This window comes from Coenobita brevimanus, chromosome 53 (assembly GCF_032717465.1).
Source record: "Coenobita brevimanus isolate Jiangsu-jjx chromosome 53, ASM3271746v2, whole genome shotgun sequence".
Classification (NCBI taxonomy): domain Eukaryota; kingdom Metazoa; phylum Arthropoda; class Malacostraca; order Decapoda; family Coenobitidae; genus Coenobita; species Coenobita brevimanus.
Window position 1 is genome coordinate 4,155,121 of NC_137006.1, and position 27,656 is coordinate 4,182,776.

The 27,656-nt window shown below is 42.3% G+C and overlaps 2 protein-coding genes across 2 annotated transcripts in view; one reads left to right on the forward strand and one right to left on the reverse strand.

Moving 5' to 3' along the window:
- Nucleotides 1-1,198: 1,198 nt before the first annotated feature.
- On the reverse strand, nucleotides 1,199-18,737 carry LOC145400726 (uncharacterized). Its single transcript, XM_080273161.1, has 8 exons — nucleotides 18,492-18,737; nucleotides 8,040-10,084; nucleotides 6,489-7,976; nucleotides 5,775-5,887; nucleotides 4,680-4,776; nucleotides 3,045-3,314; nucleotides 1,946-2,127; nucleotides 1,199-1,738 (listed from the first exon to the last, which is right to left on the reverse strand). The coding sequence occupies exons 2-8, from the start codon at nucleotides 9,453-9,455 to the stop codon at nucleotides 1,660-1,662; spliced, it is 3,645 nt and encodes a 1,214-aa protein (XP_080129287.1). The 5' UTR covers nucleotides 9,456-10,084; nucleotides 18,492-18,737; the 3' UTR covers nucleotides 1,199-1,659.
- Nucleotides 18,738-20,375: 1,638 nt separating this feature from the next.
- The window catches only part of LOC145400727 (uncharacterized), a 38,886-nt gene continuing 31,605 nt past the window's right edge, over nucleotides 20,376-27,656 (forward strand). The window contains exon 1 of the mRNA XM_080273162.1: nucleotides 20,376-20,571. Within this exon, the coding sequence (XP_080129288.1) occupies nucleotides 20,376-20,571 (196 nt within the window). The remainder of the gene's footprint in view (nucleotides 20,572-27,656) is intronic.

Below are 27,656 nucleotides of genomic sequence, written 5' to 3' on the forward strand. Positions count from 1 at the left end.
CCAAATACCAGACAGTGAAGATCGTATGGCACTGTGTTGTGGTCTGAAGTTATGGTAGGGACTAAGGAGGGCATGGCAGAGGATAATTATAAACCTGTATCTATTCTATCTATAGCCTGACGCCCTAATCCCGCAAAGGGTGGCCACAGACAAAATGCCTCCAAGTCGCTCTGTCACCCACCATTTGACTGCCCTCCCCACAACTCACTCCCCCCTCCTTCATATACCTCTGAACTCCATCCCTCCACCTCATCCCCAGTCTCCCTTTCCCTCTCCCTCCCTCCACCTTTCATTCGCCATTCTCTCCACATGTCCAAACCACTTAAGTGTATTTTCATTTACAGTGGTCATATTATAAACCAAAGGGGAATTTTTGATGTGGTGGAGTTAGGCAGTCATGAAATACCATCACCACAGCCTGGAATTTACCCTTGACCTTTAACTGACCTGCATCTAAACTGTATCACTGCTTCCCAGACCCACACGCAATGTATGTTCCAGTTTTAGTCACTCTGGCATTTGTGAGATTTTTTTGAACATACATATGAGTCTGGCCGTGTGGAAAGAATGTAGAGTGAGAGACTGATGAGGAGAGTGTATGTGAGTGAGGTGGAGAGGAGAGGGAGGGGGAGGCCAAGGGTGAGATGGAGGGATGGAGTGGAGAGGTATATGTGAGAGGAGGGGTGTGAGCTGGGAGTAGGGCAGTGAAATGGTGGGGGACAGGGTGACATGGAGGCAATTTGTTTGTGGCCTCCCCTTACGGGATTAAGGCGTCTGGCAATAGATAGATAGACAGATAGATAGACATACGAGTAAATAACATCTCTTGATACATACATAGAGACTAACGTGATCACAGTGTAGAATATGGATGAAATAAACCTTTGTATAAATGAAAATTAATAAATCTGGATAAGGTATACATGAGATTTTGTGGACTTACATAAATAACATCTCTAGATACATACATAGAGACTAATACGATCACAGTGTGGAATATAGATGAAATAAACCTCTGTATAAATGAACTGAATCTGGATATGGATAAAACCCCCAGATCCTGAGTAAATTTGATAAGTTTGAAATTTGAACTGATGTCTGTATATGAGGGAGGGGGGAGTGAGTTGGGGGGAGGGCAGTCCAATGGTGGGTGACAGAGCGACTTGGAGGCGTTCTGTCTGCTGCCACCCTTTGCGGGATTAGGGCGTCAGGCTATAGATAGATAGACAGATGAAATAAGTCTGAGTATACATAAAATATGTCACAGTATAGATGAAATAAGTCTGAGTATAAATGAAATAAGTCTCGATATAGATGAAATAAGACCCAATATAGATGAAATAAGCCTATATATAGATAAAATAAGTCTGAGTATACAGTAGATGAAGTAAGTCTGAGTATAAATGAAATTAGTCTTGGTATAGATGAAATAAATCTTAGTGTAGATAAAATAATTCTGTACATAAAAACATGGATATGAGTTCAACATGTTTACAGTAAAAAAAATTGTCAAATGAGGAACAGAGTATTCATGGGTAAAAAAGAAATCAATTTAAATCCATATAAAATCCAGCCCAATAATCAGGAGCATTGTAAAATCGTGAAGGAAGTGGTTGAGTGTGACGTGGAAGGCTTGGTGATGTGTGTTTGTGCGTGACATCACCGGAGTGAGAAGCGTCGACTGGTGATGTTCATTCGGGTCACACCGATGTCACGCAGCACAGGCGAGAATGTTTCCCTGAGGGTGACATCACAAACGTTACTGACATGAAAAAATAATAAATACAGTAATAATAATAATATTCCATCCATCCATCCATCATCTAAACCTGTGTTGCCCCATGAGCGTAGGAGCCTGGGGCTAGGCAAGTTGGTCCTGATATTTAAGATGAGAGTGACCAGCCTCACTCATCCCTGAGTGGCATTAGCTAAGCAAAAAACCCACCTGCTGTCGGCCGGCATGTCACAGAGGTCAGGTGCTAACTTTGCCTCCTCCGCCTCATTGACCACCTCCTGCACCAACGCCTGGTGATTATGACATGACCTCACCAGCCTCACCCGCTGCACCTCCACGCGTAGCCTCATCAGCTGACGTGCCAACTGCTGGTCCTGTGCACGCATTGCCATCTGTCCACCAGGGGAGAAGTAGAAAATCAGTCAGGTCTTTTTACACCAACTGCCACAAAGCTTGAACAATTTGTGTGTGTGAAGGGATATTACCATTGTACCAAACTGGGGACAAACGCTGTACATTGTGGGTAGTCTGTGATGTTATGTGCCAGAGTGCAAGTGTGACTGACAAAGAGAGCACCCAGACATCCGCCAGACTGTGACAACCACTGCTTTACATCCAGGTCCCTATTTCAGTTAGATACGAAGTGACTGGGACAAAGGAAGCCATGTCTAAAAGGTCCCATGGATGGCCTTGAAATCAAACCTGGGACCTGTTGTTTTGTGAGGCAAGAGTGCTGCTGACACCCCCCCCTTCCCTCCTACAGCACTCTGGTAATTGAAAAACATGGCCAGTTATTCCTACATTGAAGATATCTCCCAGTGGGTTTTTTGCAAGTCATCCCAGCACACGTCCTCGCCAGACATCATGGCACAACAAGCAAAACAGACTAAAGAGCCACTCAGGACAGGGACATGGGTATGGCAAAAGTGGCCAAACCTAATTAAGGGGTGGCCCAGAGAACCCTTTAGGGGGTCTGGAACTTTGGTGTTGTCATTATGGTGGCCTGGTATACCTGAGGGTGGCCAGGTATATTTTAAGGTGGCCAGGTATACTTAAGGGCGGCCAGGTATACTTGAGGGTGGCCAGGTATACTTGAGGGTGGCCAGGTATACTTTACTTTAGGGTGGCCAGGTATACTTGAGGGCAGCCAGGTATATTTGAGGGCAGCCAGGTATACTTCAGGGCAGTCAGGTATACTTAAGGGTGGCCAGGTATACTTGAGGGTGGCCAGGTATACATTACTTTAGGGTGGCCAGGTATACTTAAGGGTGGCCAGTGTCATCAGTGTGGCTAAGAAACCGCCACTTACCAGTTCCTTCTTCACCCACTCCACGGCGGTCTGCAGGTTGCGTTTTCGTTGTTCGTGCTCTTTGTCTTCTTCCGTGCATGGCTTCCTGTTATGGCTATCCTTGTCTTGTTCTGTCCGTGGCGTCCCCTGGTAGTCCTTCCCCTGCTGGTCCTCCGTCTCCACCACCACAGGGGCGTGCACAGCCAGAGCCTCACCAACCTTCCTCCCTCGCTCTCTGATCTGTGCCGTCCAGTCCAAGTAGGAAGGCCGTCGTGTTCGTAGATGCAGCCTCTGTTGGTGCAGTGAGATGGGGGTAGAATGGTGATGATGATGGTGATGATGATATGGTGGTGATGATGATGGTGATGATGATGATGGTGATGATGATGATGATGAACCTAGTGACGAAAAAGTGCTATGGAAAGGATGCATTTTTTTTTGTTTTGTTTTTTTAGCTGCATAAAATAAGTTCCAAAAGGACGAAACTGGGTCAGGGTAAGGTGAAAGATTCATACAGATGCACACTGCGTTGTTGTTCTTGCACTATCCCAGTGTGTTGATAATAAAAACATATAAATGAGCAAGTGTAATCTGACTATAGCCAAACGCCCTAATCAGGTAAGGGGTGGTCGTTTCCAGGCTTGGAGTAATTGTAATTGTAATTTAATTGAAATATAATTAATTACACATTTTTAAGATAATTGTAATTGTAATTGTAATTCATTATTTCTAATGATGTGTAATTATAATTGTAATTGTAATTGTGTTTTTAAGTAATATAGTAATTGTATTTGTAATTGTAATTGAGCATTTAGGAGAAGAACAATTATAATTACATCACACAAATACTTTGATACACGTATATAGTATGATATACTGAACAGAGAGAGAGACAGACAGAGAGAGAGAGAGAGAGAGAGAAGGTTGGATTTGCTCTGAAGTAAACATGTTACACGAGACAGTATTATTAGATGATACTAAAAAAAGAAAGAAAAAAAAAAGTGTATAAATGTTTTGAGTAATCTCCAATTTGTTATTTTTGTTTACCTGTGTATAAGTAATTGAAATATAATTGAACACAAACTAGGTTGTAATTGTAATTGCAATTGTAATTTGGAAGTATTAAAACTGAGTAATTGTAATTGTATTTGTCATTTTTTTCCTTCCCTGTAATTGTATTTGTAACTTTAATGTAATAATGTGCAAGTAATTCTAATTATAATTGTAATTGACTGAAAGCATATGTAATTACTCCAAGCCCGGTCGTTTCTCTTTGAGTTAGTTGTTTAACGGGGAGAGGCACTAACCTTCCGCTAACCCACATGCTGACACGTAGGAAACACGTATGGGTTGGTTATATGGTTACCATCCAGCATTATCAATGGTTTCCTGGCTTTCAGGAGACCACTAGGCTTGTCACTCAATGTAAAGCCACCTGGAAAGAGAAGAAGAGTAATCAAACGCGACAGGAAAGATGGGAGCAACAGGAAGAGAGGAGGACAGACACAGAAACAGAATGATAAAGATGAAGAAAGAAAAAAGCAGCACTACATCAAGTGAGTGGATGATGGCCACCACCATTGATGGTAATACAATATAAATCAGTAAATCTAATATTAGGGCGTAATATTTAAATGAATCTTTTGAAATACCAACCGTTGCCAGATCCCTCACTCGGGACATGTCATCGCTGCCTTCCTCCAGTTCTCTCTCTTGTTGCCGGAATAGCTCATCTAGGTCTATGGCTGGACTCCTGGTGGGGGAGGAGGGGAAATAAAATAAAAATACGTAAGAGAGAGAGAGTATTGCTGTTAGTTCACCTATATTGAATGACAGTAAAAATTATGATTATTGAAACACAATTTCAAATATCACGATGGTATAGTGCCGTGAATCTGTTTATCTACCTGTCTGTCTGTCTGTCTATATCTATCTGTTAGGCCTACTGTATCTGTTTATCTATTTATATATCTAGCTGTATAGTCGGCCGCCTTAATCCCGGAGTGGCCACAAATTAATCGCCTCCATATCACCCTGTCCTCTCCCATCTGGTTGCCCTCACTCCAGCGCACACACCCCTCTCATATACCTCTTCACCCCATCCCTCCGTCTCATCCTCGGTCTCCCCCTCCACTTCACTCCCATACATTCCTAGTCAGTCTCCTATTTTCCGATCTCTCCACTTGTCCTAACTACCTAAAGGTTCTGCCAATACCCCAGTCAACACGCGACAGGGGGGACCCTCTCTCTCTCTCTGTATGCATATACCGATGTTATTAATTCTCAGGCTGCATCCTCTCCCCCTCAGTAATACAGGCACGCAGCACCCGTCTGCCTACACACTCTCCTCCCCTTTCTTTTCAGTTTTAATGCAAGAGCTAACCAGTACCCTCAGGCCTTCATGCGAGCAGTTGAACAGCTCTGCAACTCTCTCTCTCAACGTCTATAACAATCTTGAATGCAATGTCAAGACGTTTCGAAGTGAAATAATCTTGAAATTGGCTTCCTATCTCTTTTATATATTTATTTTTATTGAGAGAGAAGGGTTTGCAGACTGATAGAGCAAAATATTGTCAGATTTGGTTACATTAGATTTGTTTACAGAGGTGAGGTGACGTTTGTAAATTATTATTATTATCATTATTATTATTATTATTACTACTACTACTACTACTACTACCATCATCATCATTATTATCATTATTATGTGAGGTTAGAGATGAAATACTAAGTTAAATATATATAGCCTACCTGGGTGTACTGGGTGTTGATCTCAGCTCCACCTCCCCCTCTCCCTCCCCCCCACTGCCTGCCTTGCCGTCACCCTCCTCGGAGATGTGACGTAACAGCCGCGTCCTCTGTACCTGACGCAGAGGAGGATCAGGGTATTAGGGAAGGATTTACCAGGTAACTCGCTGGGAAGGGGACTGAGTAGTTGGGAAGGAGAATAAGACCTATATACTGAGTAGATAGGGGATTGAGTAGTTGGGAAGGGAATTAAGACCTATGTAATGAGTAGATAGGGGATTGAATCGTTGGGAAGGGCATTAAGACCTAGGTAATGAGTAGATAGGGGATTGAATCGTTGGGAAGGGGATTAAGACCTATGTAATGAGTAGATAGGGGATTGAATCGTTGGAAGGGGATTAAGACCTATGTAATGAGTAGATAGGGGATTGAATCGTTGGAAGGGGATTAAGACCTATGTAATGAGTAGATAGGGGATTGAATCGTTGGAAGGGGATTAAGAACGTATGTAATGAGTAGATAGGGGATTGATCCTGTGTTTATTGTGGAGGTTGCATAAAAGACTTCGTAGTACCTCCTCTTTAGCGATTTATTTTGGATTCTACAGCCACAATATTGGTATAGTTTGTATTAATAACACTGATGGGATACTGAAATGCAATTTGTGCAAGATAAATCGCTAAGGAAGAGGTGTTAGGGCTCCTCTGGTATTCTTACATGTTGAATGGCGCGGTGTTGTGGGGTGACAAGGTTCAATTTGAGCTCCGTTTTCTTTCTCGGGTGTTGGTTGTCAGGGGAAGCGCCTCTATTTTTCCCTCCCTCTTCCTCCATGTCTTCTCTCGTGGTTTTCCTCTCTCCTCCAAAGCCCCCTTCCTCCTCCTCCTCTTCCTCTTCTTCCTTCCCTGCTAGATCTTCCAGTCGGTGTTCCATATCGCGTTCAAAACAAGTGCTGTCGACGGGTGATGACGTCATTTCCCCTTCCTCCTCCTCCTCTTCCTCCTCAATGATGTCGAAGGCTTGGTTGTAGGTCAAGGCGAAGTTGATGAAGTCAGGGGAAGTCAGTGAAGAATCTGTTGGGCTGGAGTCACGGCTATTCACTGCAAAACGGTTATTCACGGCAAATTCGTTTTCTCGTTCGTTATTCAAATCAAATTCGTTTTGCCGTTCAGCACTGGAAACAACTTCATTTTGTTGTTCAGTACTCAAGCCAGCATTATCGTTTTGCCGTTCGATATTCAAAGCATGTTCGTTAATCAAGGCAAGGTTGCTTATCCATTCGTTATTCACACCAGTTTCGCCTATCCGTTCGTTATTCAAAGTAAGTTCGCTTAAACGCTCAGTACTCAAATCAGGTTCGTGTGTCCGTTCGTTTTTCAAAGCATATTCGTTAGCTTGACGTTCGTTAGCCACAGCAGTATTCGTATTTCGCGCCAAAATCTCTCCTGCCACTGCCCTCCCTCTGCTCACGTCAGCATTTGTGGCAGAATGGAGACTTTTTGCTGGTAAACGCTGGTTGTTCTCAGCATTTCCGCCGATTTTCACTGGATTTTCGTCACTTTTCGCTGAAGTTCCGCCGGGTTTCACCGAGAGTTCGTTTTTCACAGCACTTTCGTCGTTTTTCACTGACCTTGTGATAGTTTTCACTTCGTCTTTATTCGTGTTCGTTGCCAAATCGTTTTTCACTGGATTTTCGCCTAATTTCACAGAGTTCTCAACATTTGTCTCCAGGTTTTCATTGTCTTTCGCCGAGATTGTAGGTGTTTTCACTGCACAGTCGCCGCTGGTTTTCACATGTTCGTCACTGTCCACCATAACCTCCCCATTTTTCACCGTCGAGCCCCGAACGTGGTTTAAAATGAAGGAATTGAGGGTGAAGGAGGGCTGTGAGGGCGTGTGGCTTGGAGTGGTGGTGGTGTGGGTGTGTTGTGGATACGTGAGGTGTGGGGGAGGATTCGGCTTAGTACTGTCAGCTGGAGGAAGAGTGTCATCCGTTCTGCTTATCTCTCTCCTCCCTCCCGCACCTCTCTCCTCTATCTCTCTACCTCCCCCTATCTCCTTTATCTCCATCTCCCCCTCCTCCACCTCCCACCGCCACTCTTCCTCCACCTTCTCCCCTAGCCTCCTTCTCCTCCTGCTGGTTATTCTCTTCTCTTCCATGATTCCTTCCTCTTCCACCTCCCATGTCGCCTCTCCTCCCTCCCATTTTCCCTCCCTCCTCACCTCCACCTGTCTCTCCCCTTCCCTTCTCCCCTCCACTTGTTTCTCCTCTTCCATCCTTCCCTCCACCTGTTTCTCTCCCTCCATTTTTCTCTCTGTCTCTGTGTCTCTCCTTGCCACTCCCTTCGGTTTGCCAAAGAATCTGTATCCTTGCATAAGCCTAATATTCCTCTTTGGTTTCTCATCCCTTCTCTTCTTAGGCACCTGGTTCTCCTTCTCCTCTTCTTTCCTTCCTTCTCCCTCCTTCCTTCCTTCCTCCTCTCTCCGCGTCAGGAAATTTATGGGAAGGGAGCCCGTTCTTCGTACCGTCTCCAGTTCGCGCACGATCTCCTTCCGGCTGCGTCGTTTTGCATCGGGGGTCTTCCGGTGGGCGTATATGATCTGCGGGGATGTGATCGAATTCCCTTCCTCCTCCAGGGATGTAATCGAATGCCCTTCTTCCTCCAGTAGCATCGGGGCAGAGGTCGAGCCTTCCATCTCATCCTCTGTAGAGTGGACGTCCCTTGAAGGTGGGATGTATTCACTGGTCGTCCTGGATAGTAAAGTCATCAGTCGGACAGGATTATGTTGGCCGCAGTAGGATATCCCCTTCTTGCGTTCCCTGCCTACAGCTCCACCGCCTTCTGCAGAGTTGCCCGAGGACCCATGCTGTATAGGGGCTGAGTGCAGTAAGTCGTTAATCGTCCGTGAGTTCATGCGTAGATTGAAGTTCCTGGTTTCACAGATTTGGTGAGCTTGATTGAAGTCATTTGAGCTGCAGTAGAGTTGACAGGCCTGGCTGAATTCACCGTGAGGGCCATTACTGAAGTCACCCATGCTGCTGGTTTGACGTGGTTGGTTGATGTCACTTATGTTGTAGATCTGGTGTGCTCGATGTGATGGTACACCCTTCCTTCGCCACTCCTCTATCTTCCATTTCCCCTCCCTTTTCTCCTCTTCCTCCCACCCCTCCAGGACACTCGTTATGGAACTCTGGCCGCTCATTTCCGTGCTTCTGAAAGTGGAGGAGGACTGGGAGAAGGAAGAGGAGGAGGAGGAGGAGGAATGATGCGCTGAGCTGGAGAGAACACTGAAGAACCCACATCCAATTTTCGGCGTAGGAACTGGGTGCCTCTGCTTCTTGTTGCTGTCTTGTTGCTTGGCTTTGCACCTTTCCTTAAGCTGCAATTGCTGTAGTTGCAGGTCTTCACTGCTCTGGCTCTTACGCCGAACGGTCACTCCCCTCCCCTCGCTGAGTCCGGGAGACGATGATGAGAACGACGAGATCCTGAGGAGAGGAAAAGAGGACCACGAGGCTCGCTTCAGCCGCACCGCCTCCTCGTCTTCCACTTCCTCGTCCTCCGGCCTCCTCTTCCTCCTCCTCCATCTCTTGCTGCCACCTCCACCCTCACTCGCCTGCTGGACCGAGTAGGAGTTGCTGGAGCCGCGTCGGAAGGAAGACAGAAGATCGGGTTTGTGGTCCCTCATGTTCCAGTTTTACGAGTACAGTGTCTTAGCCTCAGTTTCAGCTATACATCTGTTTTTTGTCTGCTTGTTATGTTTTTCCTCCCTGCTTTCTGTCTGCTGTTTTCTGCTCCTTTCTGTTTGCTATCTGTTGTCTTCTCTTCCCTTGTGCTTGCTATCTACTGTCGTCTCAATCTTCACCCTACCTCTGCTGTCTACATGTGCTATTTTCTGCTTCTTTATGCTTGCTGTCTTTTGTTTTTTTGTCTCCTGCTTGCTGTCGACTGTGCTCAGTCTGCTTTTTGCATCTGCTGTCTTCTGTTCTCTTCTGCCTGCTGTCTACTGTTCACTGCTCAATCTCTGCTCAACATCGGCTGCTCTGTTCTGCTGTGCTTGTTATCTGCTGTATTTTCTTCCCTTTTGCTTGCTGTGTACTGTCTACCGCTCAATCTCTGCTCAACATCAGCCGTTCTGTTCTGCTCTGCTTGTTATCTGCTGCGTTCTGCTTTACGTCTGCTCTTTTTAGTGTCTTCTGCTCAATCTCTGCACTCCTGTGGTATGTCTGCGTGGTATTTGACTCCCCGTTGTTGGTTGTCGGTCCTCCCCTCTGCTTTGCGCGTGTCTGCGTCAGTTCTGCTCTCTCTCTTCCAAGTCTGTGAAATACAAAGAAAGCGTAATAATAATAATAATAATAATAATAAACGGTCGTATAAAAATATATTCAGTTTAATAAAATAAATGAGTGTATATCCCCCCCCCTCTCTCTCTCTCTCTCTCACCGCCCTCCAAGTGTCATTATGGGGGTATTCTTGTACGGTTATGAAGTTTACTAACACCTCTTCCTTACCGATTTATTCTGATTTTGCTCTTTTACTATAGTCTTGTGTTATTCATGCAATCTACGTCGATTTTGGAATGACAAGAAGTAAACAAGGGGATATAAATGGGTAGTTTGGAGAATAAATCGTTAAGGAAGAGGTGTTGGGGAGTCTCCTTACGTGCCGATTACCGGTATATTATTACTATTATTATTATTATTATTATCTATTATTATTATCATTATTCACTCATCTTAAATGTCAGGACCAACTTGCCTAGCCCCGGGCTCCTACGCTTCTTATGGGTCAACGTAGGATTGGGTGATGGATGGATGGATGGATTATTATTATTATTATTATTATTATTATTACCTGAGATTAATAAAAGTCTAGTATCTTAGTTCCAGCAAAAATGCCCCAATATCTGAGAATAAACCAGTTACGTAATACCTTAAGGGAGCTGCGGTGGGAGTTGCAAGCTGTTTTGAAAGTTTAAATGTAATATGACGGTTGACAGCTGAGGCAAACTTGGCACGGGGCGGGCTGCATGGCGAGGGGGTCAGTGGGTGGCATACGGTAGGGGAAAGCTTCGTGGCAACTGTTTCATAGCGACTTAGTTTGTGCATTACTGCTGCGTATTGTTTTGTGTTATTTATATCGTGTTAATATCGAAATACTTTGCCTCAGGAACTAACAGTGGATTTTGAGGTGTCATGAAGAGAACAAATCGCTCAGAAGGAAGTGTTGCGAAATTACAAAGCTTAGAATACGTTCCTGGTTGTTGATAGAGGGGAAAAACATGATGAAGTACAACAACAACAATAATAATAGTAGTAGTAGTAGTAGCAGTAGTAGCAGCAGCATTACCGTAATAATCTATCTATCTATCTATCTATAGCCCGACGCCCTAATCCCGCAAAGGGTGGCCGCAAACAAAACGCCTCCAAGTCACTCTGTCACCCACCATTTGACTACCCTCCCCCCAACTCACCCCTCCCCTCCCTCATATACCTCTCAACTCCATCCCTCCACCTCATCCTCGGTCTACCTCTCCCTCTCCCTCCCTCCACCTCACCTACATACACCCTCTTAGTGAGTCTTTCATTCTCCATCCTTTCCACATGTCCAAACCACCTCAGTGTATTCCGTAATAATAATAATAATAATGATGATAATAATAATGATGATGATGATGATGAGGAGGAGGAAAGACTTACACAGCACTAAATACGGGAAAACAGCAAGAAGGTTTATATTATATAATTCAGTGTGTGTGTGTGTGTGTGTGTGTGTGTGTGTGTGTGTGTGTGTGTGTGAGAGAGAGAGAGAGAGAGAGAGAGAGAGAGAGAGAGAGAGAGAGAGAGAGAGAGAGGACGAAAATGAAAGTGAATGTGATAGAAAAAAGATAGTGAAAGTCTAAATGGGGCAGGTTTGAAGGAGTTACATTCTCTCTCTCTCTCTCTCTCAGCATCAGCACGTGGAGAAATTTAAATGCTTGCACTGTAACCGGTTTGAACCCTGCACCTTTCATATCCCCAGGGAGAGAAAGAGAGAATAAGTCTGCATAATTATAAAAGACCTTATTGTCCGAGGAAGAAACTGAGAGAGAGAGAGAGAGAGAGAGAGAGAGCGTGCCAACACCCCCTTACCAACAGGTGCGTAGAATTGTCAGCAACAAATATAGTACAAGTAGTAGTTGTAGAAGTAGTAAAGTAGTTGCAGTGCTGCTACTCTTCCTCCTCCTCCTACTACTACTGCTGCTATTACTACTACTATTACTACTGCTTCTACTGCTGCTATTACTACTATCATCACCACCACCACTACTTCTACTAATATACTACTTCTGTTACTACTGCTACTACTATCATCATCACCACCACTACTACTACTAATATACTACTACTATTACCACTGCCACTACTACTATCATCACCACCACCACGACTACTACTAATATACTACTGCTACTACTATCATCATCACCACCACTACTACTACTAATATACTACTACTATTACCACTGCCACTACTATTATCATCACCACCACTACAACTACTAGTATACTACCAGTACTACTGCTACTGTTACCACCATCACCAATACTACAGTTACTACTACTACAACTAATGATAATACTAATACTAATAGGCACACTAGCGGCAGTAGTAGTAGCAGAAGGAGATGGAGGAAGAGATGCTATACTTTAACCTCTTCCTCAAAAAATACAACTTTTTTCCATTATTTCCCAACACTAACGAACTTGTCTCTGAGTCACTCCGAAGTCACGCAGTCAGGAGAGAACTGGCAGGGGGGGGAGGGATCAAGGGCCACTCCGGTAATCTCTTCTTTGAGTGCTACTTGACATCTACAAAAATTCTTAAGCTGAGAATAAGTATAAGACCGACACTCCTCGTTAGTCTCTCCATCCCATCTGCTCCATCTCTTCATCTCATCCTCGGTCTCCCCCTCCCTCTACCCTCCTCCACCTCACTCACATACTCTCCTCGTTAGTCTCTCCATCCTCTCCACGTGGCCAGGCTACCTCAGTGTATTTCTCCTAAGGCTTTCTATCATCCCAATACTTTACGCAACAGTATTATCAGCTCTATCATCTCATCCTCGGTCTCCCCCTCCCTCTCCCCACAACCGCACTCACATACTCCTCGTCAGTCTCTCCATCCTCTCCACATGGCCAGGCTACCTCTGTTTCTCCTAACGCTTTCTATCACATCTACTGTACATACTTTACGCAACAATATATCAACTCTATTATCTCATCCTTGGTCTCCTCCTCCCTCTCCCCACGTCCACTTCACGCACATACACTCCTCGTTAGTCTCTCCATCCTCTCTACATGGCCAGACTACCTCAGTGTATTTCTCCTAACGCTTTCCATCATCTCAATACTTTACGCAACAGTATATCAACTTTACTTCAGTCACTCCTATATATTTGGTTTTCTGTTATGGATATTAGTATACGTTTTCTTTATTACTGTTGTGGGTAACCTTATTATTGTTTTGCGCAGTTGGGTGTAATTGAAATGTGGTGCGTCACCGAGAGAGAGAGAGAGAGAGAGAGAGAGAGAGAGAGAGAGAGAGAGAGAGAGAGAGAGCATAACTTGGAAACGTATAAACGAGTAAAAAAAAAAAAGTGAACGGTAGAATGGCATTAAGAAACGAGAGAGAGAGAGCCCACCCGTATTGTATCACCCCGTTAAACTAGCTCAATGACTAACTGTGAGAGAGAGAGAGAGAGAGAGAGAGAGCCCACCCGTATTGTATCACCCCGTTAAACTAGCTCAATGACTAACTGTGTGTGTGTGTGTGTGTGTGAGAGAGAGAGAGAGAGAGAGAGAGAGAGAGAGAGACGTTCACTCCTCACAAACTGGAAAAACCCGATTATCAACATTGAATTTCCACGCCTGACACTACCAGATTTATATTATTATTATTATTAATGAACTTATTGCTTGATATTATTAATATTATTATTATTATTACTACTACTGCTATTATTATTAATACTACTACTACTATTATGATGATGATGATTATTATTATTATTTGTAGTAGTAGTAGTAGTATTGTCGTCACATTATTATTATCACCATCATTATCTCCATATTATTATTATTATTATTATTTAAATGATTAACCCTCGTAATGACACTTTCATTTTGCATAATCGTACTGAAGTGGCTAATAGGGATACGATTAGCTCGCTCTATCTCTGTCAGATTAGTAGGATTATCAGAGGCATCACAGGCACACAGCATAAATAAAAAAAAGAAAGTTGTTACGGCCCTGAGACGGTATTACGATTAACAGTTATATTATCACCCCTCCGCTTCCGCCTCTCTCTCTCTCCCTCCTTCACGTAATGTCTTAAACCCCTCTCTCCCACTCACTCTTTTCCTATTCTCTCTCTCTCTCTCTCCTTCACGTAATGTCTTAAACCCCTCTCTCCCCCCCCTCACGTAATGTCTTAAACCCCTCTCTCCCCCCTCACTCTTTTCCTATTCTCTCTCTCTCTCTCTCTCTTCCTGTAATAATTCAAACCCCCCTCCCCCCATGCTTTCTTATCCTAACTTTACAACTTTCTTAGTCTCTCTCTCTCTCATTTCCTTCCTGTAGTAATGTCTTAAACCCCTCCCTCCCTCCTCACTCTTCCTATTCTCTCTCTCTCTCTCTCTCTCCTTCCTGCCCCTCTCCCCCATGCTTTCTTATCCTAACTTCACAAAATTCCTAGTCTCTCTTTCTGTCTCTAACCACAGCGAAATGCAACCCACGCATTTAAACCCAGAATATCCACATTAATTGACTTATAGTGCGGTTATTTTCAGCTGACGGAACCGGTCCACAATTAAAATATTAAAGCCCCCTAACACCTCTTTCTTAGCAACTTATTTTTTGGATATGACTGGTTGATATCCTTTTGTACGTTATTTATGTAGAGTATTGCGATGTTTGAAGGATTTAAGTAACACGGAATACGAGAAAGTGTAATAAGCAAAATAAATCGCATATGAAAAGGTGTCAGGGAGCTTAGTCGTGAGGTTGGAATGAGTCTTCTTGGTTACTATTCGTTTTAACTATACTGTCATCTCTCCATCTTTAAATGCTTTGCTATAAAAAGAGAATAACACCAGAATATTGTGCTAGTCACGAAGAAGCGCAGTGGAAAACATGCAGGGCTGTATTGCATTGTTCTGGCATTGAGCTCATATGACTCACTCTGCTCCCTAACACCTCTTCCTTAGCGGTTTAATTTTGCATATGGCTGCACATTGGCCTTTTGTATGGTATTTATGCGGAGTGTGGCGATTATTGGAGGGATTTATATAACACGGGAGAGAGTAAGGTGCAATAAACGAAATAAATCACATGGGAAAGGGTGTTAAGGATAGAATAAGGGCCATGGTGACAGTACAAACCCTCACATTCCTATAACCAGCTCAAGGTCGGCACAACTCTCGTATTCCGTTACAAATGTGGCTGTGCGATTTAGTTAGCAGGGTGATTCATAGCCTCAGTGTCAGTTATGCAAAGATTATTAATTATACATACTAATATAAATAAATAAATAAATAAATTACAAGTTATTTAAATGTTCAAATGTCTCGTTATTCATATTACTGTGACGGTTGAACGGTCGACAGAGAGAGAGAGAGATTGTGGGAAATGTTATGTAAAGATGTGTATGTTTGTATTGAGAGACAGAGAGAGAGAATGTGATATGTAAAGATGTGTATGTATTTAGAGAGAGAGAGAAGGAGAGAGAGGGGGGGGGAAGATTGTGGAAAATGTTATGTAAAGATGTGTATGTATACTGAGAGAGAGAGAGAGAGAGAGAGAGAGAGAGGTGAAATGTTATGTAAATATGTGTATGTACTGTATGTAGGTGTGTGCGTGCGTTACCGGTAGCAGGAAACGCACACAGACTAAGCATGTGGTAACCATATGTGTATACGCCCACACACACACACACACACACACACACACACAGTACACGCCTACATACATACATACGCCACAAATACACGCACACATGACTTTTGACATTTCCTTTCAGAGGAGAAAAGCAATTAGAGAGAGAGAGAGAGAGAGAGAGAGAGAGAGAGAGAGAGACAGACAGACAGACAGACTGAGCAAGTACTCCCTCTCTAAATGCTGACTCAACTTCCTCTCACTCACTGACTCACCCCTCCATTTAAGAGAGAGAGAGAGAGAGAGAGAGAGAGAGAGAGAAAATTGCAGTATTGGTGTATTCATTTTTTCTTCTTCAGTATTTGGTGTGGCTTTTATTATGAGAGAGAGAGAGAGAGAGAGAGAGAGAGTGAGAGTGAGAGAGAGAGAACAGCTCCCTTGTTTCTTTAATATCACAAGACATAATGAGAGTAGTGTTAGAGAGAGTGAGAAAGTGAAGAGGGAGGGCGGGAGAAGAATCGTTTGTTCTCTCTCCCTTTGTTTTTCCTCCTTCCTTCCTTCTTTCTTTCCTTCCTTCCCTCCCTCCCCCCTTCATCCCTCCCCTTCCCTTCCTTCTCCCCCTAGCTTTTCTCCCACCCCTTCCCTTACCCCTCCCTTCTTCCTTCCTTCCTCTCTCCCTCTCTTCCTTTTCTTCCTTCCCTCCCTCCTTTCCTTCCTTCCCCCTTCTTTCTTCCCTCCCTTCCTTCCCTCTTCTTTCTTCCCTCCCTCCCTTCCTCCTTCCACCCCAACTTCCTTCCTTCCCTTCTTCCTCCCTCGCTTCCTCTCACCTTCCTGCTTCCTTCTTTTGTTATTTTTTTCCTTCCTTCCTTCCTCTCCTCCATCTACCCTTTCTTCCTCTCTCCATTTTTTCCGTCTCTCTCTCTCTCTCTCTAACCACAATGAAATGCTACCCGTATGAGAACTATCACATGGGGGTAGGGGGAGGGGGGTAGTGATAGATAGATAGACAGATACAGAGAGAGAGAGAGAGAGAGAGAGAGAGAGAGGAGTTTTATTTCCAACATAACACGTTAACATTCTCTTGTTATATAAATCGCATTACTATCAACATACTGTGGATCAGTAACAATAAAGACGATATTGAGGTACGAGGAACAATAAATCACTATGGAAGAGGTGTTACGTCTCCAAGGCACTTATAACGACACCCAATGTTATGGTTTATTTATTTATTTGTTTATTGTACGTGGCTGAGAGCTGAGTTGTCCACTGTCTCCTGTTACTGCCAGATGATAATAATAATAATAATAATAATAATAATACCAGGTAATAATAATAATGGTGGTGGAAGTAGTAGTTGTAGTAGTAGTAGTAGTAATAATAATAATAAGAATGGTAGTGGTAGTAGTAGTAGTAGTAATAGTAGTAGTACAGGTAGTAGTAGTAGCTAGTAGTAGTAATAGTAATGATGGCGATGAGTTATAATAATAATACATTCTCTCTCTCTCTCTCTCAAGTTACAACTATTAATCGCTCGTAAACATGTCAATGAATTCCCTCAAGCGTGTTTGTGATACAGTTCCTTGGTGGTGGTGGTGGTTGTGGTGGTTATTATGGTTGTGGTGGTGGTGGTTGTTGTAGTGGTGGTTGTTGTAGTGGTGGTTATTGTGGTTGTGGTGGTTATTGAGGTTGTGGTGGTGGTGGTTATTATGGTGGTGGTTATTGTGGTGGTGGTTAGTGGTGTGGTTATTGTGGTTGTGGTAGTGGTTATTGTGATTGTTGTAGTGGGTGTTGCTGATGTTATTGTTATTGTAACTGTAGTCCCAGAAGTTGTCTATCACCTTCAGTCCACCATCCTCCTGTCGGCGAAGAGGGAGGGGGGTTGAGGGAAGTTTGGGGGGTTGAGAGGGGTTTGGGGGTTGAGAGGGGTTGGGGGTTGAGAGGGGTCGGGGGTTGAGGGGGGTTTGGGAGTTGAGAGGGGTTTGGGGGTTGAGAGGGGTTTGGGGGTTGAGAGGGGTTTGGGGGTTGAGAGGGGTTGGGGGTTGAGGGAGGTCTGAGGGGTTGAGGGGGGTTGAGAGGGGTTGGGGGTTGGGGAGGTTTGGGGGGTTGAGGGGGGTTTGGGGGGTTGAGGGAGGTTTGGGGGGCTGAGGAAGGATTTGTGGGAGGTTTGTATAAAGGGGCAGCTCCACCACCTCGGTATATCAGTGCCACCACACGAAGGCCTCCCTCACCAGTACCCTAAAATATCTACGGATTTTTTTTTTTTTTTTTAAGTGATCCTTAATTTCTTTCAAATAATTCATGTTGGTATCAATTTACACACATACATACGCACACAGGAGAGGGAAAAAAGGGGATGGGGGAGGAAATGGAGAAGGAAATAGGGTGAGGGAGGGAAGGAAACAGGGAGAGGAAGGTGGGAAGGAAAGAGAAAGAGGAGGATGGGAAGGAAGCAGTGAACCTTCTTGCTTTCCTATCCTAGTCTCATAGAATAGATACCATAGCTAGTGTCAATGATAAACAAGGGAAAGAATAAGGAAGGATAGAGAGCGAGGGAGGAAGGAAGGGAGGCAAGAAAAGAAGTAGGGAGAAAGTGAGGGAAAGGGAAGAAAGGAAAGGAAGAAAGAAGGACGAAGGAAAGGAAGCAGGAAGGGAGGGTGAAGAAAAGGAGAGCCGAATGAATGAAGGAAGGACAAAAGGGAAGGAAGAAAAGAAGGAAGGGGTAATAATAATAATAATAATAATAATAATAATAATAATAATGTAGTAACAGTAGTAATTATTACATACTAAGATAAATAAAACTCACCTGCACTGCTTCAGTACTCGTTCTATATAAATACTTTTTCGCCACTTCAGTTTAAATAACCTTTTAGCGATCACTTGCTCATATATGCTTCAATTTTCCGTTATATTTTGCCACTTGGTCATTTAGCATTCACTTATGTATTTATTTTGCACTTTGGGTTAGGTAAATTATTTGATTTCTTGACTTAGGAAGAGGAACTATGAAATATACTAAGGTTATAGGGGACAGCAGGAGCGAGGAAACCCACATCCTACTCTTACCACGGTCGAGCCAACACTGAAGCAGCCGACCAAATTTGTCAGATTGTCCGCCCATTTTCCCACCTTCACTTCTTTTTTCTGTTCGGACGATTTTCACTCCTACCTGGCGGCTGATTTACACACCCGTCCGTTCACATTACACCCCCACGTCTAAATTAGCTTCCCCCGTGCAATATGGCTAGAAATTCATGTTACGTTCTCTAAAACTAACGCATATATCTGACATTACGTAAAACTGATCTTACGTATATTGAGAATGTCTCAGTTTGTTAGGTACACATTTCTCGGATTTAATTCTGCCTAAATCTCCAGCACAGTCAGTTAACCCTTACCTAAGCTATAATTAAGGACAGCAGGTAGCCTAATTATGCAATAGTTAACCGTAGAGTAATAAAGGAATCGTAGAAGGTAGTTAGGGAAAAGAGGGTATTATGAATGAGGGTGGACCGGAAGAGCAAAAAAATAATAGTACAACTTGCATGAGAATGAGCTGTCGTAAGCCTAAATTACCACTACTACTACTACTGCTGCTACTGCCTGGACCATTATCACTGCCTCCCATTTATCCATCCATTCTCTAATTTGTTCATCAGTCTTCTTATCTGTCATACATTATCCATCGATCCACTCATCTGTTTATTTCCTTATCCATCCATCTATCCATTCATCCGTTCATCCGTCCATTCATCCATCCATCCATCTATCCATCTATCTAGCCATTCATCCATCTGTCCCTTCTTTCCTCCATTCATCCATCGATTCATCCACTTATCCACTCATCCATCCATCTATCCATTCCATCCATCAGTCAATCGTTTTTTTCGTTTAATCAATCAATAAATCCGCTTACCCATCCATTCATCTATTTATCACTCGTTACCCATCTGTTCCTTTCATTAATATACCATTTATCAATTAATATATCCATCCACCCATCCACTATCATCTATCCATCCATCCATCCAGTCATTTCTTCATCCATCTATCCATCCATCCATCCAGTCATTTCTTCATCCATCTATCCATACATCATTGTGCTCCATCCGTCTAATCCTTCCTTCCATCAGTCCACCCGTGACTCGGCTTATCTATCCCTTCTTCCCCGTCATCTTATTTTTTATTATTATTATTTTTTGCAATAATGAAAATATTTGACGCTGGCATGTGCAAGATGACGCAGTATGATAATATTCCTCGTTTCATGTTAAATATTTATGCAGTTGGGATTGCGTTGCTGGATAGAGTAATATTTCAATAGTGTTTCTGGGTTCAGCGTTGGCAGTATGCATTTGGACGCTGCAGGAGGAGGGAAAAAAACATTAAATTTGCCGTTTGGTATTTTTAGTGTCAAGTTGTGGTGGCCATTTTGGAGGCTGCGGCAGAGTTTCTGCTCGGTTTGGATTTGAAATTATGATTTGTCTGAGAATACTTGGAGATGTATGGCCTATTAGGCTAGTGTAGGATATAATTGGCATTGAGGCTGATGATTCAATGAAGGATGTTAGTTTTTATTTATAGCGATTTATAAGCTAAGATCCGAATAGTTGCAAGATCAAAGGTGGAGGTAGCGGAGAGCCACCTGGGGGCGGGCTGGGGAAACCTCATCCGGGTCTTAGTCAGTGTTATGGCGGCCGTGGTGGAGGGAGGTCATGACGCAGCCAGGGACCCTAGTAGCGCCAAGAGTCCCCAGAGATGTGTGAGAGATGACGTGAAGAGAAGCCAGGAGACCGAGAGTGAGGCAGGCAGAGATAGAGACAGCCACAGGAACTTCCCAGGCTTCCATGACAGCTGTGCGGCGGACGAAATGGATTCAAACGCAGGTAACGTGACTTACCACACGTCATGTATAAGGAGACGGGGAGGCTTGGAGGGAGGGAGGGAGAGACGGAGGGAACAAGTGGAGGGAACGAGAGGTGGAGCAAACGGGGGAGAGAAAGGCGGAGGCATGAAATGACGGGGAGGGAAAGTGGGGACGGGAATATGGTGAGAGTTTTGGCGAAGGAGGCGGAACGGAAGAGGGAAGAAGTGGAGGTACGGAGGAGAGGAGGGAGCAAGTGGAGGGAACCAGTGGAGGCAAGGAGGAAGGGGAGGGGGGGTTAAATGCGTGGAGGGAAGGTTATAGGAAAGAATTGTGGGGGGCAGAGGAGTGGAGGGAAAAGGAGGGAGGGAGTAATGTGAAGGTTTGGAGGAGGAGGAAACAAGTGGAGGGAAGGAGGGAGAGAGGGAAACAGGTCAGGATTAGGAGAAAGATTAGGACAGGGAAAAAGATGAAAAAAGGGGAAGAAGGAAAGAGGAAAGGAGGGCAAAATATTGGAAAATGTCAAATGCATTCTATTTTTGAACAGCATGTAAAAATAGGTGATTCCAAGAAATTTATTCATTTGTTTTTCTGTATAATTTTTTTCACATTTATTTTTAATCATAACTCTGAAAGGTGTGTTGTTGAGGTGAAGGGATGTGGCAGTAATATAAAAATCATGCTGAAAATAATGATAGCAGTTTTCTATTATTGTCATTATTATTACCATTTATTTAGTGGTTCTAATATTATATAACCCTTTTCTGTTATTTTTTATTAATTAGTAGTAGTATTTCTTTACCTGTTCCCATTATTATTATTATTAGGTAATTATTATTAAACTTTGGGTGGTAATCATATAACCAAACCATACGTGCTCCCTATGTGTCAAGTGGGTTGGCTGAGGGTTAGTGCCCCTCCCTGTAAAACAAATAACTCAGAGTCAAATGGCCACCCCATACGGGATTATGGCGTCTGGCAATAGATAGATAGATAACATTCTGCTAATAATTCTAATCACTTCTTTACATGAGGCCACTTTAAGCTAAATAAAAAATTTATGTTTGTATTAAAATTGGGGTAAATATTTCCTTTATTGCCATTTCCTAATTTTGGTGTTTTTTTTTCTTCCATTTGAAAGTTTTTTAGTTCATTTGAGTGTTTTGAAGCCTCATTTGTTGTGTAGATGAATAATAACCATAATATGACTCTGACTAATCTGATTGGAAGAACTGTAGTCTATTAGTGATGGTGGAAGGGACTGGCCTAATCTAAGTGTTTAACAGAACCAAATCTAACCTAACCTAACTGTACCTAATAATTTAATCAAACCTAACTTAACTGTACCTAATAATTTAATCAAACCTAACCTAACTTAACTGTACCTAATAATTTAATCTAACCTAACCTAGCTTAACTGTACCTAATAATTTAATCTAACCTAACCTAACCTAACTGTACCTAATAATTTAATCTAACCTAACTTTACCTAACCTAGCTTAACTGTACCTAGTAATTTAATCTAACCTTACCTAACCTAGCTTAATTGTACCTAATAATTTAATCTAACCTTACCTAACCTAGCTTAACTGTACCTAATAATTTAATCAAACCTAACCTAACTTAACTGTACCTAATAATTTAATCTAACCTAACCTAGCTTAACTGTACCTAATAATTTAATCTAACCTAACCTAACTGTACCTAATAATTTAATCTAACCTAACCTTATCTAACCTAGCTTAACTGTACCTAATAATTTAATCTAACCTAACCTAGCTTAACTGTACCTAATAATTTAATCTAACCTTCTAACCTAACCTAACCTAACCCAGCCTAACCTAACCTAACCCAGCATTCAGTTGGGAAATGAAATCCACCTTTCCGTAGGTTGAGCAAGACGCGGTAATATTCATTTGCACACAAAAAAAACACTGGGCATGGTAAGATTGCCTGCTAAAGAAATGGCAATAAAGGAAATCTATCTATCTATCTATTGCCAGACGCCTCAATCCCGTTTGGGGTGGCCACAAACAAATTGCCTCCAAGTCGCACTGTCGCCCGCCATTTCACTACCCTGCTTCCAACTCACACCCCCCTCTCTCATATGCCTCTCCACCCCATCCCTCCATCTCATCCTCGGCCTCCCCCTCCCTCTTCCCCCCTCCATAATAAGTACCAAAAATGAACATCATAATACAGTAGTGAAAGATTTAATGGATATTTTTTGTGGTATGTTGTAATTTTACGAAGCGAGTGTATGCGAGTGAGATGGAGGGGGAGGGAGAGGGAGGACGAGGCCAAGGATGAGATGGAGGGATTGAGTGGAGAGGTGTATGAGAGTGGGTTGTGTGGAGAGGGAGGAGGCCAAGGATGAGATGGAGGGATTGAGTGGAGAGATATATGAGAGAGAGGTGTGTGGAGAGGGAGGAGGAGGCCAAGCATGAGATGGAGGGATTGAGTGGAGAGATATATGAGAGAGGGTGTGTGTGGAGAGATATATGAGAGAGGGGGTGTGTGGAGAGGGAGGAGGAGGAGGCCAAGGATGAGATGGAGGGATTGAGTGGAGAGATATATGAGAGAGGGGTGTGTGAGCTGAGAGCAAGGCAGTGAAGTGGCATTGGACAGGATGACATGGAGGCGGTTTGTTTGTGGCCACCCCTTATGGGATTGAGGCGTCTGGCAGTAGATGGAGAGGACAGATAGTGATTTTACGAATTGCCGGCTTTACATTTCAGATTCAGTTTTTCGAAATGTGATGTAGGAGAGGCATTAGGTTAGGTGAAATGGTGGGGGACAGGACGACATGGAGGCGATTTGTTTGTAGCCACCCCTTATGGGATTGAGGTGTCTGGCAATAGATGGATAGATAGATTAGGCTAGGTTAGGTTAGGATTAAACCAGAAATAGGCTGGCTTGTGACTCGTAATTTTAAAATATAACACTACTGCTTTATATACAAAATTTTGAAGTATTTAATCTGTGACATCCAAAATTGGCAGTTTGTAAAATCACAATGCCGCTGTTTTAGTATCTTTTTTGCCACAGGATATCCAATAAATATGTAAAAATCACCCACCAGCAGGAAGACTGGGTTTTAAAAGGTCCTGTGAAAGATAGTGTTCATTATTAACTTCTGTTTCACACTGGGAGATCTGTACAAAGCTGAGTAAAGTCAGATGGAAGTAGAAGGGATAAAAATAAATACTGTAGGAAAGGAGTAGGGGGAATTTTGTGTGTGTGTGTGTGGTTTTCTTCTACAATATATATCTGGTGTGTGTGTGTTTTTTCTTTTTTCTATATCTTTTTATTGTAATCTTGCTATTACTGGAGTATTGGATTTATGTAAAGTCAAGTGGCTTTAGAAAGAATGAAAATATTGTTATTATGCCAAAGGAGTTAGGTATTTTCTGTGTGTGTGTGTGTGTGTGTGTGTGTGTGTGTTCTTACCTAATTGTATCTTTACAGGAATGAGTCAAGCTCGTACTGTCCCATGTATTAAACCATTTTTATCATACGTATCCTTAAATTTAGGAATTGTTTTGGCACACACTATTTCATTCGGTAGTGCATTCCACTGATCAATTGCTCTATTTGGAAACTGAATTTCCTTATGTCCTTATTGCCTCTCTTTTTGTGCAGTTTTTTGCAGTGTCCTCTTGCTGATGCTTTCCCATATGTTATATATTCATTTGTGTCTATTTTCTTCTTCCCTGAGATGCATTTATATAGCATAATCATGTCTCCTCTTTTCCTTCTCTCCTATAGTGTTGGTAGATTCAGTTTTTCTAGTGTGTGTTTGTGTGTGTGTGTATAGTTAGAGATCATTTATAACTGTGATATTTCATTATAAACCTTAAGCTGATTAAATTGATTTCCAAGCAACAAGAATTATATGAAGACATTGCACTGAAGGGAATCAAATGCTTTCATGATTTTTTGGAATTGTTTTATAATTTTGTGACATTTTTCCTTATGGAGACATAGGCCCATATTCCCATTGGATAAAAAGGTTCCCTAGCACCTCTTCCATACGGTACTGATTTATTTACGGAACTGCCCATTAATGTCCTCTTTTTTGCTTCATGTATCCTTTTAACATTGACTCACATTGCATGAATAACACACAAGAATATAGTAACAGAGCAGAATCAGAAATAAGTAAGGAAGAGGTGTTAGTAAGATTGCATGAATAACACACAAGAATATAGTAACAGAGCAGAATCAGAAATAAATTGGTATGGAAGAGGTGTTAGTGAGATTGCATGAGTAACACACAAGGATATACTGTAGTAACAGAGCAGAATAAATCAGTAAGGAAGAGGTGTTAGTAAAATTGCATGAATAACGCACAAGAATATAGTAATGGAGCAGACTCAGAAATAAATTGGTATGGAAGAGGTGTTTGTAATATTACATGAATAACACACAAGAATATAGTATTGCAGCAGAATCAGAAATAAACCAGTAAGGAAGAGGTGTTTCATGAATAACACACAAGAATATAGTAACAGAGCCGAATCAGAAATAAATCAGTAAGGAAGAGGTGTTAGTAAGATTGTATAAATAACACACAAGAATATAGTAATGGAGCAGAATCAGAAATAAATTGGTAAGGAAGAGATTGTTAGTAAAATTGCCTGAATAACGCACAAAACTATAGTAATGGAGCAGAGTCAGAAACAAACCAGTAGGGAAGAGGTGTTAGTAAGATTGCATAACACACAAGAATATAGTAACAGAGCAGAATCAGAAATAAACCAGTAAGGAAGAGGTGTTAGTAAAATTGCATGAATAACACACAAAACTATAGTAATGAAGCAGAATAAAAAATAAATCAGTAAGGAAGAGGTGTTAGTAAGCTTCCTAACCATACAAGAATACCATCCATTGATTCAACTCTTAAAACTAAAAAAAATAAAAATAAAATAAACTACCTGTCTTTGATCGATTAGTGTCTTTGTAAATTTGTACAGAAGTGCATTTTTGAGGTTTATTATTACTGAGGTGGTTTGGCCATGTGGAGAGGATGGAGGGTGAAAGACTGACGAAGAGAGTGTATGTGAGTGAGGTGGAGGGGGAAAGAGGGAGGGGGAGGCCGAGGATGAGATGGAGGGATGGGGTGGAGAGGTATATGAGAGAGGGGGGTGTGAGTTGGGAGCAGGGCAGTGAAATGGCGGGGGACAGGGCGACTTGGAGGCGATTTGTTTGTGGCCACCCCAAACGGGATTGAGGCGTCTGGCAATAGATAGATAGATAGATTATTATTATTATTATTATTATTATTATTTTTTTAATGCAAGGAAGAAGGAACCAAAGGCCAGAAGCCCATAAGATTGTTCCCTCCAAGAAAAAAATAAAAAGAAAAGAAAGCAGTGAGCCAAATTCAAGATCTGTTTATTTCATTCATGAGGAGGATCTATTAGTAAACAGGGAAAATATTATTACATAAAGGATAGGTGAGGCTGGGTTAGGGTAAGTTTGGTTAGGTTAGCATTAAAGTGGTTAGGTTAGCATGAAATTGGTTAGGTTAAGTTAGCTTAAAAGTGGTTAGATTAGCAAGAAATAGGTTAAGTTAGGTTAGCATAAAAGTGGTATGGTTAGCATGAAATACTGTAGGTTAGGTTAGCATAAAAGTGGTTAGGTTAGCATGAAATATTGCAGGTTAGGTTAGCATAAAAGTGGTATGGTTAGCATGAAATACTGTAGGTTAGGTTAGCATAAAAGTGGCTAGGTTAGCATGAAATAGGTTAGGTTAGATTGGCATAGAAGTGGCTAGGGTAGCATGAAATTGGTTAGGTTAGCATAAATAAGATCGGGTTAAAGTTATTATAATTTAGGTTTGGATGAATAGATGCTGATAAGGGTAATTTCATTCAAAAAAGGTGTTTTAAGATGGCATCTGTCTCTGTGCACCACAAGATGGCATCTTTGGGGGAAAAAAAAAAAAAAAAAAAAAAAAAAAAACTAGCTACTTTTAAAAAAGGCTTTTCACCACTTTAAAAAAAGAAAAAACACTGAAACTTGAAATGCAATAAGAAAAAACTTATAATAATCCCATGAAGAGCCAAGGTAAGGAAAAAAAAAGAAAAATGCAAAGTAATGTGGTCTTGTTTCCCCTTAAGGATTACCAAGATAACTAAACCTAATGAGCTAGAATATTTGTAATCTCCATCATCTGATTTTTGTATTTACCATATACAGCTAAAATACATTGGTTGATTACTTGATTAAGGAAGCAAGGGTTGGAGCCTGATAAGACAATGTTTTCACAAGAAATTAATATCATATTAAGAGAGGCAAGGTAAATTGATGAAATACACACCTATCCATCAATCTGTCTCTAGCCAGATGCCATAATCCAGTAAGGGGTGGGGGTTTGTCTTTGAGTTAGTTGTTTTACAGGGAGGGGCACTAACCCTCCACCAACCCACTTGTTGACATGTAGGGAATATGAATGGGTTGGTCTTTTATTGTGAGTACAGGTATTAGTTCTCTTATAATAAGTACTGTAATCATCTGTGCCTGTGTCTGTCTATCAATAGCCAGATGCCCTGATCCATGAAGGGACGGCCACAAACAAATTGCCTCCATGTCACCCTGTCTCCTACCATCATGCTTCCCTACCCACAACTCATGTCCCACCTCTCTACTCCATCCCTCCATCTCATCCTCAGTCTTCCCCTCCAACTCACTGACATATACCGGTACTCCCCTCATTAGTCTCTCACTGTCCATCCTCTCCACATGGCCAAACCACCACATTGTATTTCTCCTAGTGACTCCATCCCTCCACCTCACTCATACACACTCTCCTCATTAGTCTCTCACTCTGCATCCTCCCCACATGGCCAAACCACCTCAGTGTATTTCTCCTGATGCTTTCTATCACATCCACACCACAATGTTCCTTTTCAGAATGTTACCGTATGTGATTTGATTTACTCTTACTACTGCCACGTGATTTTATGTGGGTTAGTGGTGGCTTTACCTCCTATAAGAGTTAAAAGGCCCTAATGCTTGCCAGAGAAGGAAGCTCCCTAGCACTTTTTCTTAAGCAATTTATTTTGTTTATGACACAGTACTCTCTTGTTCATTGTTTTATAA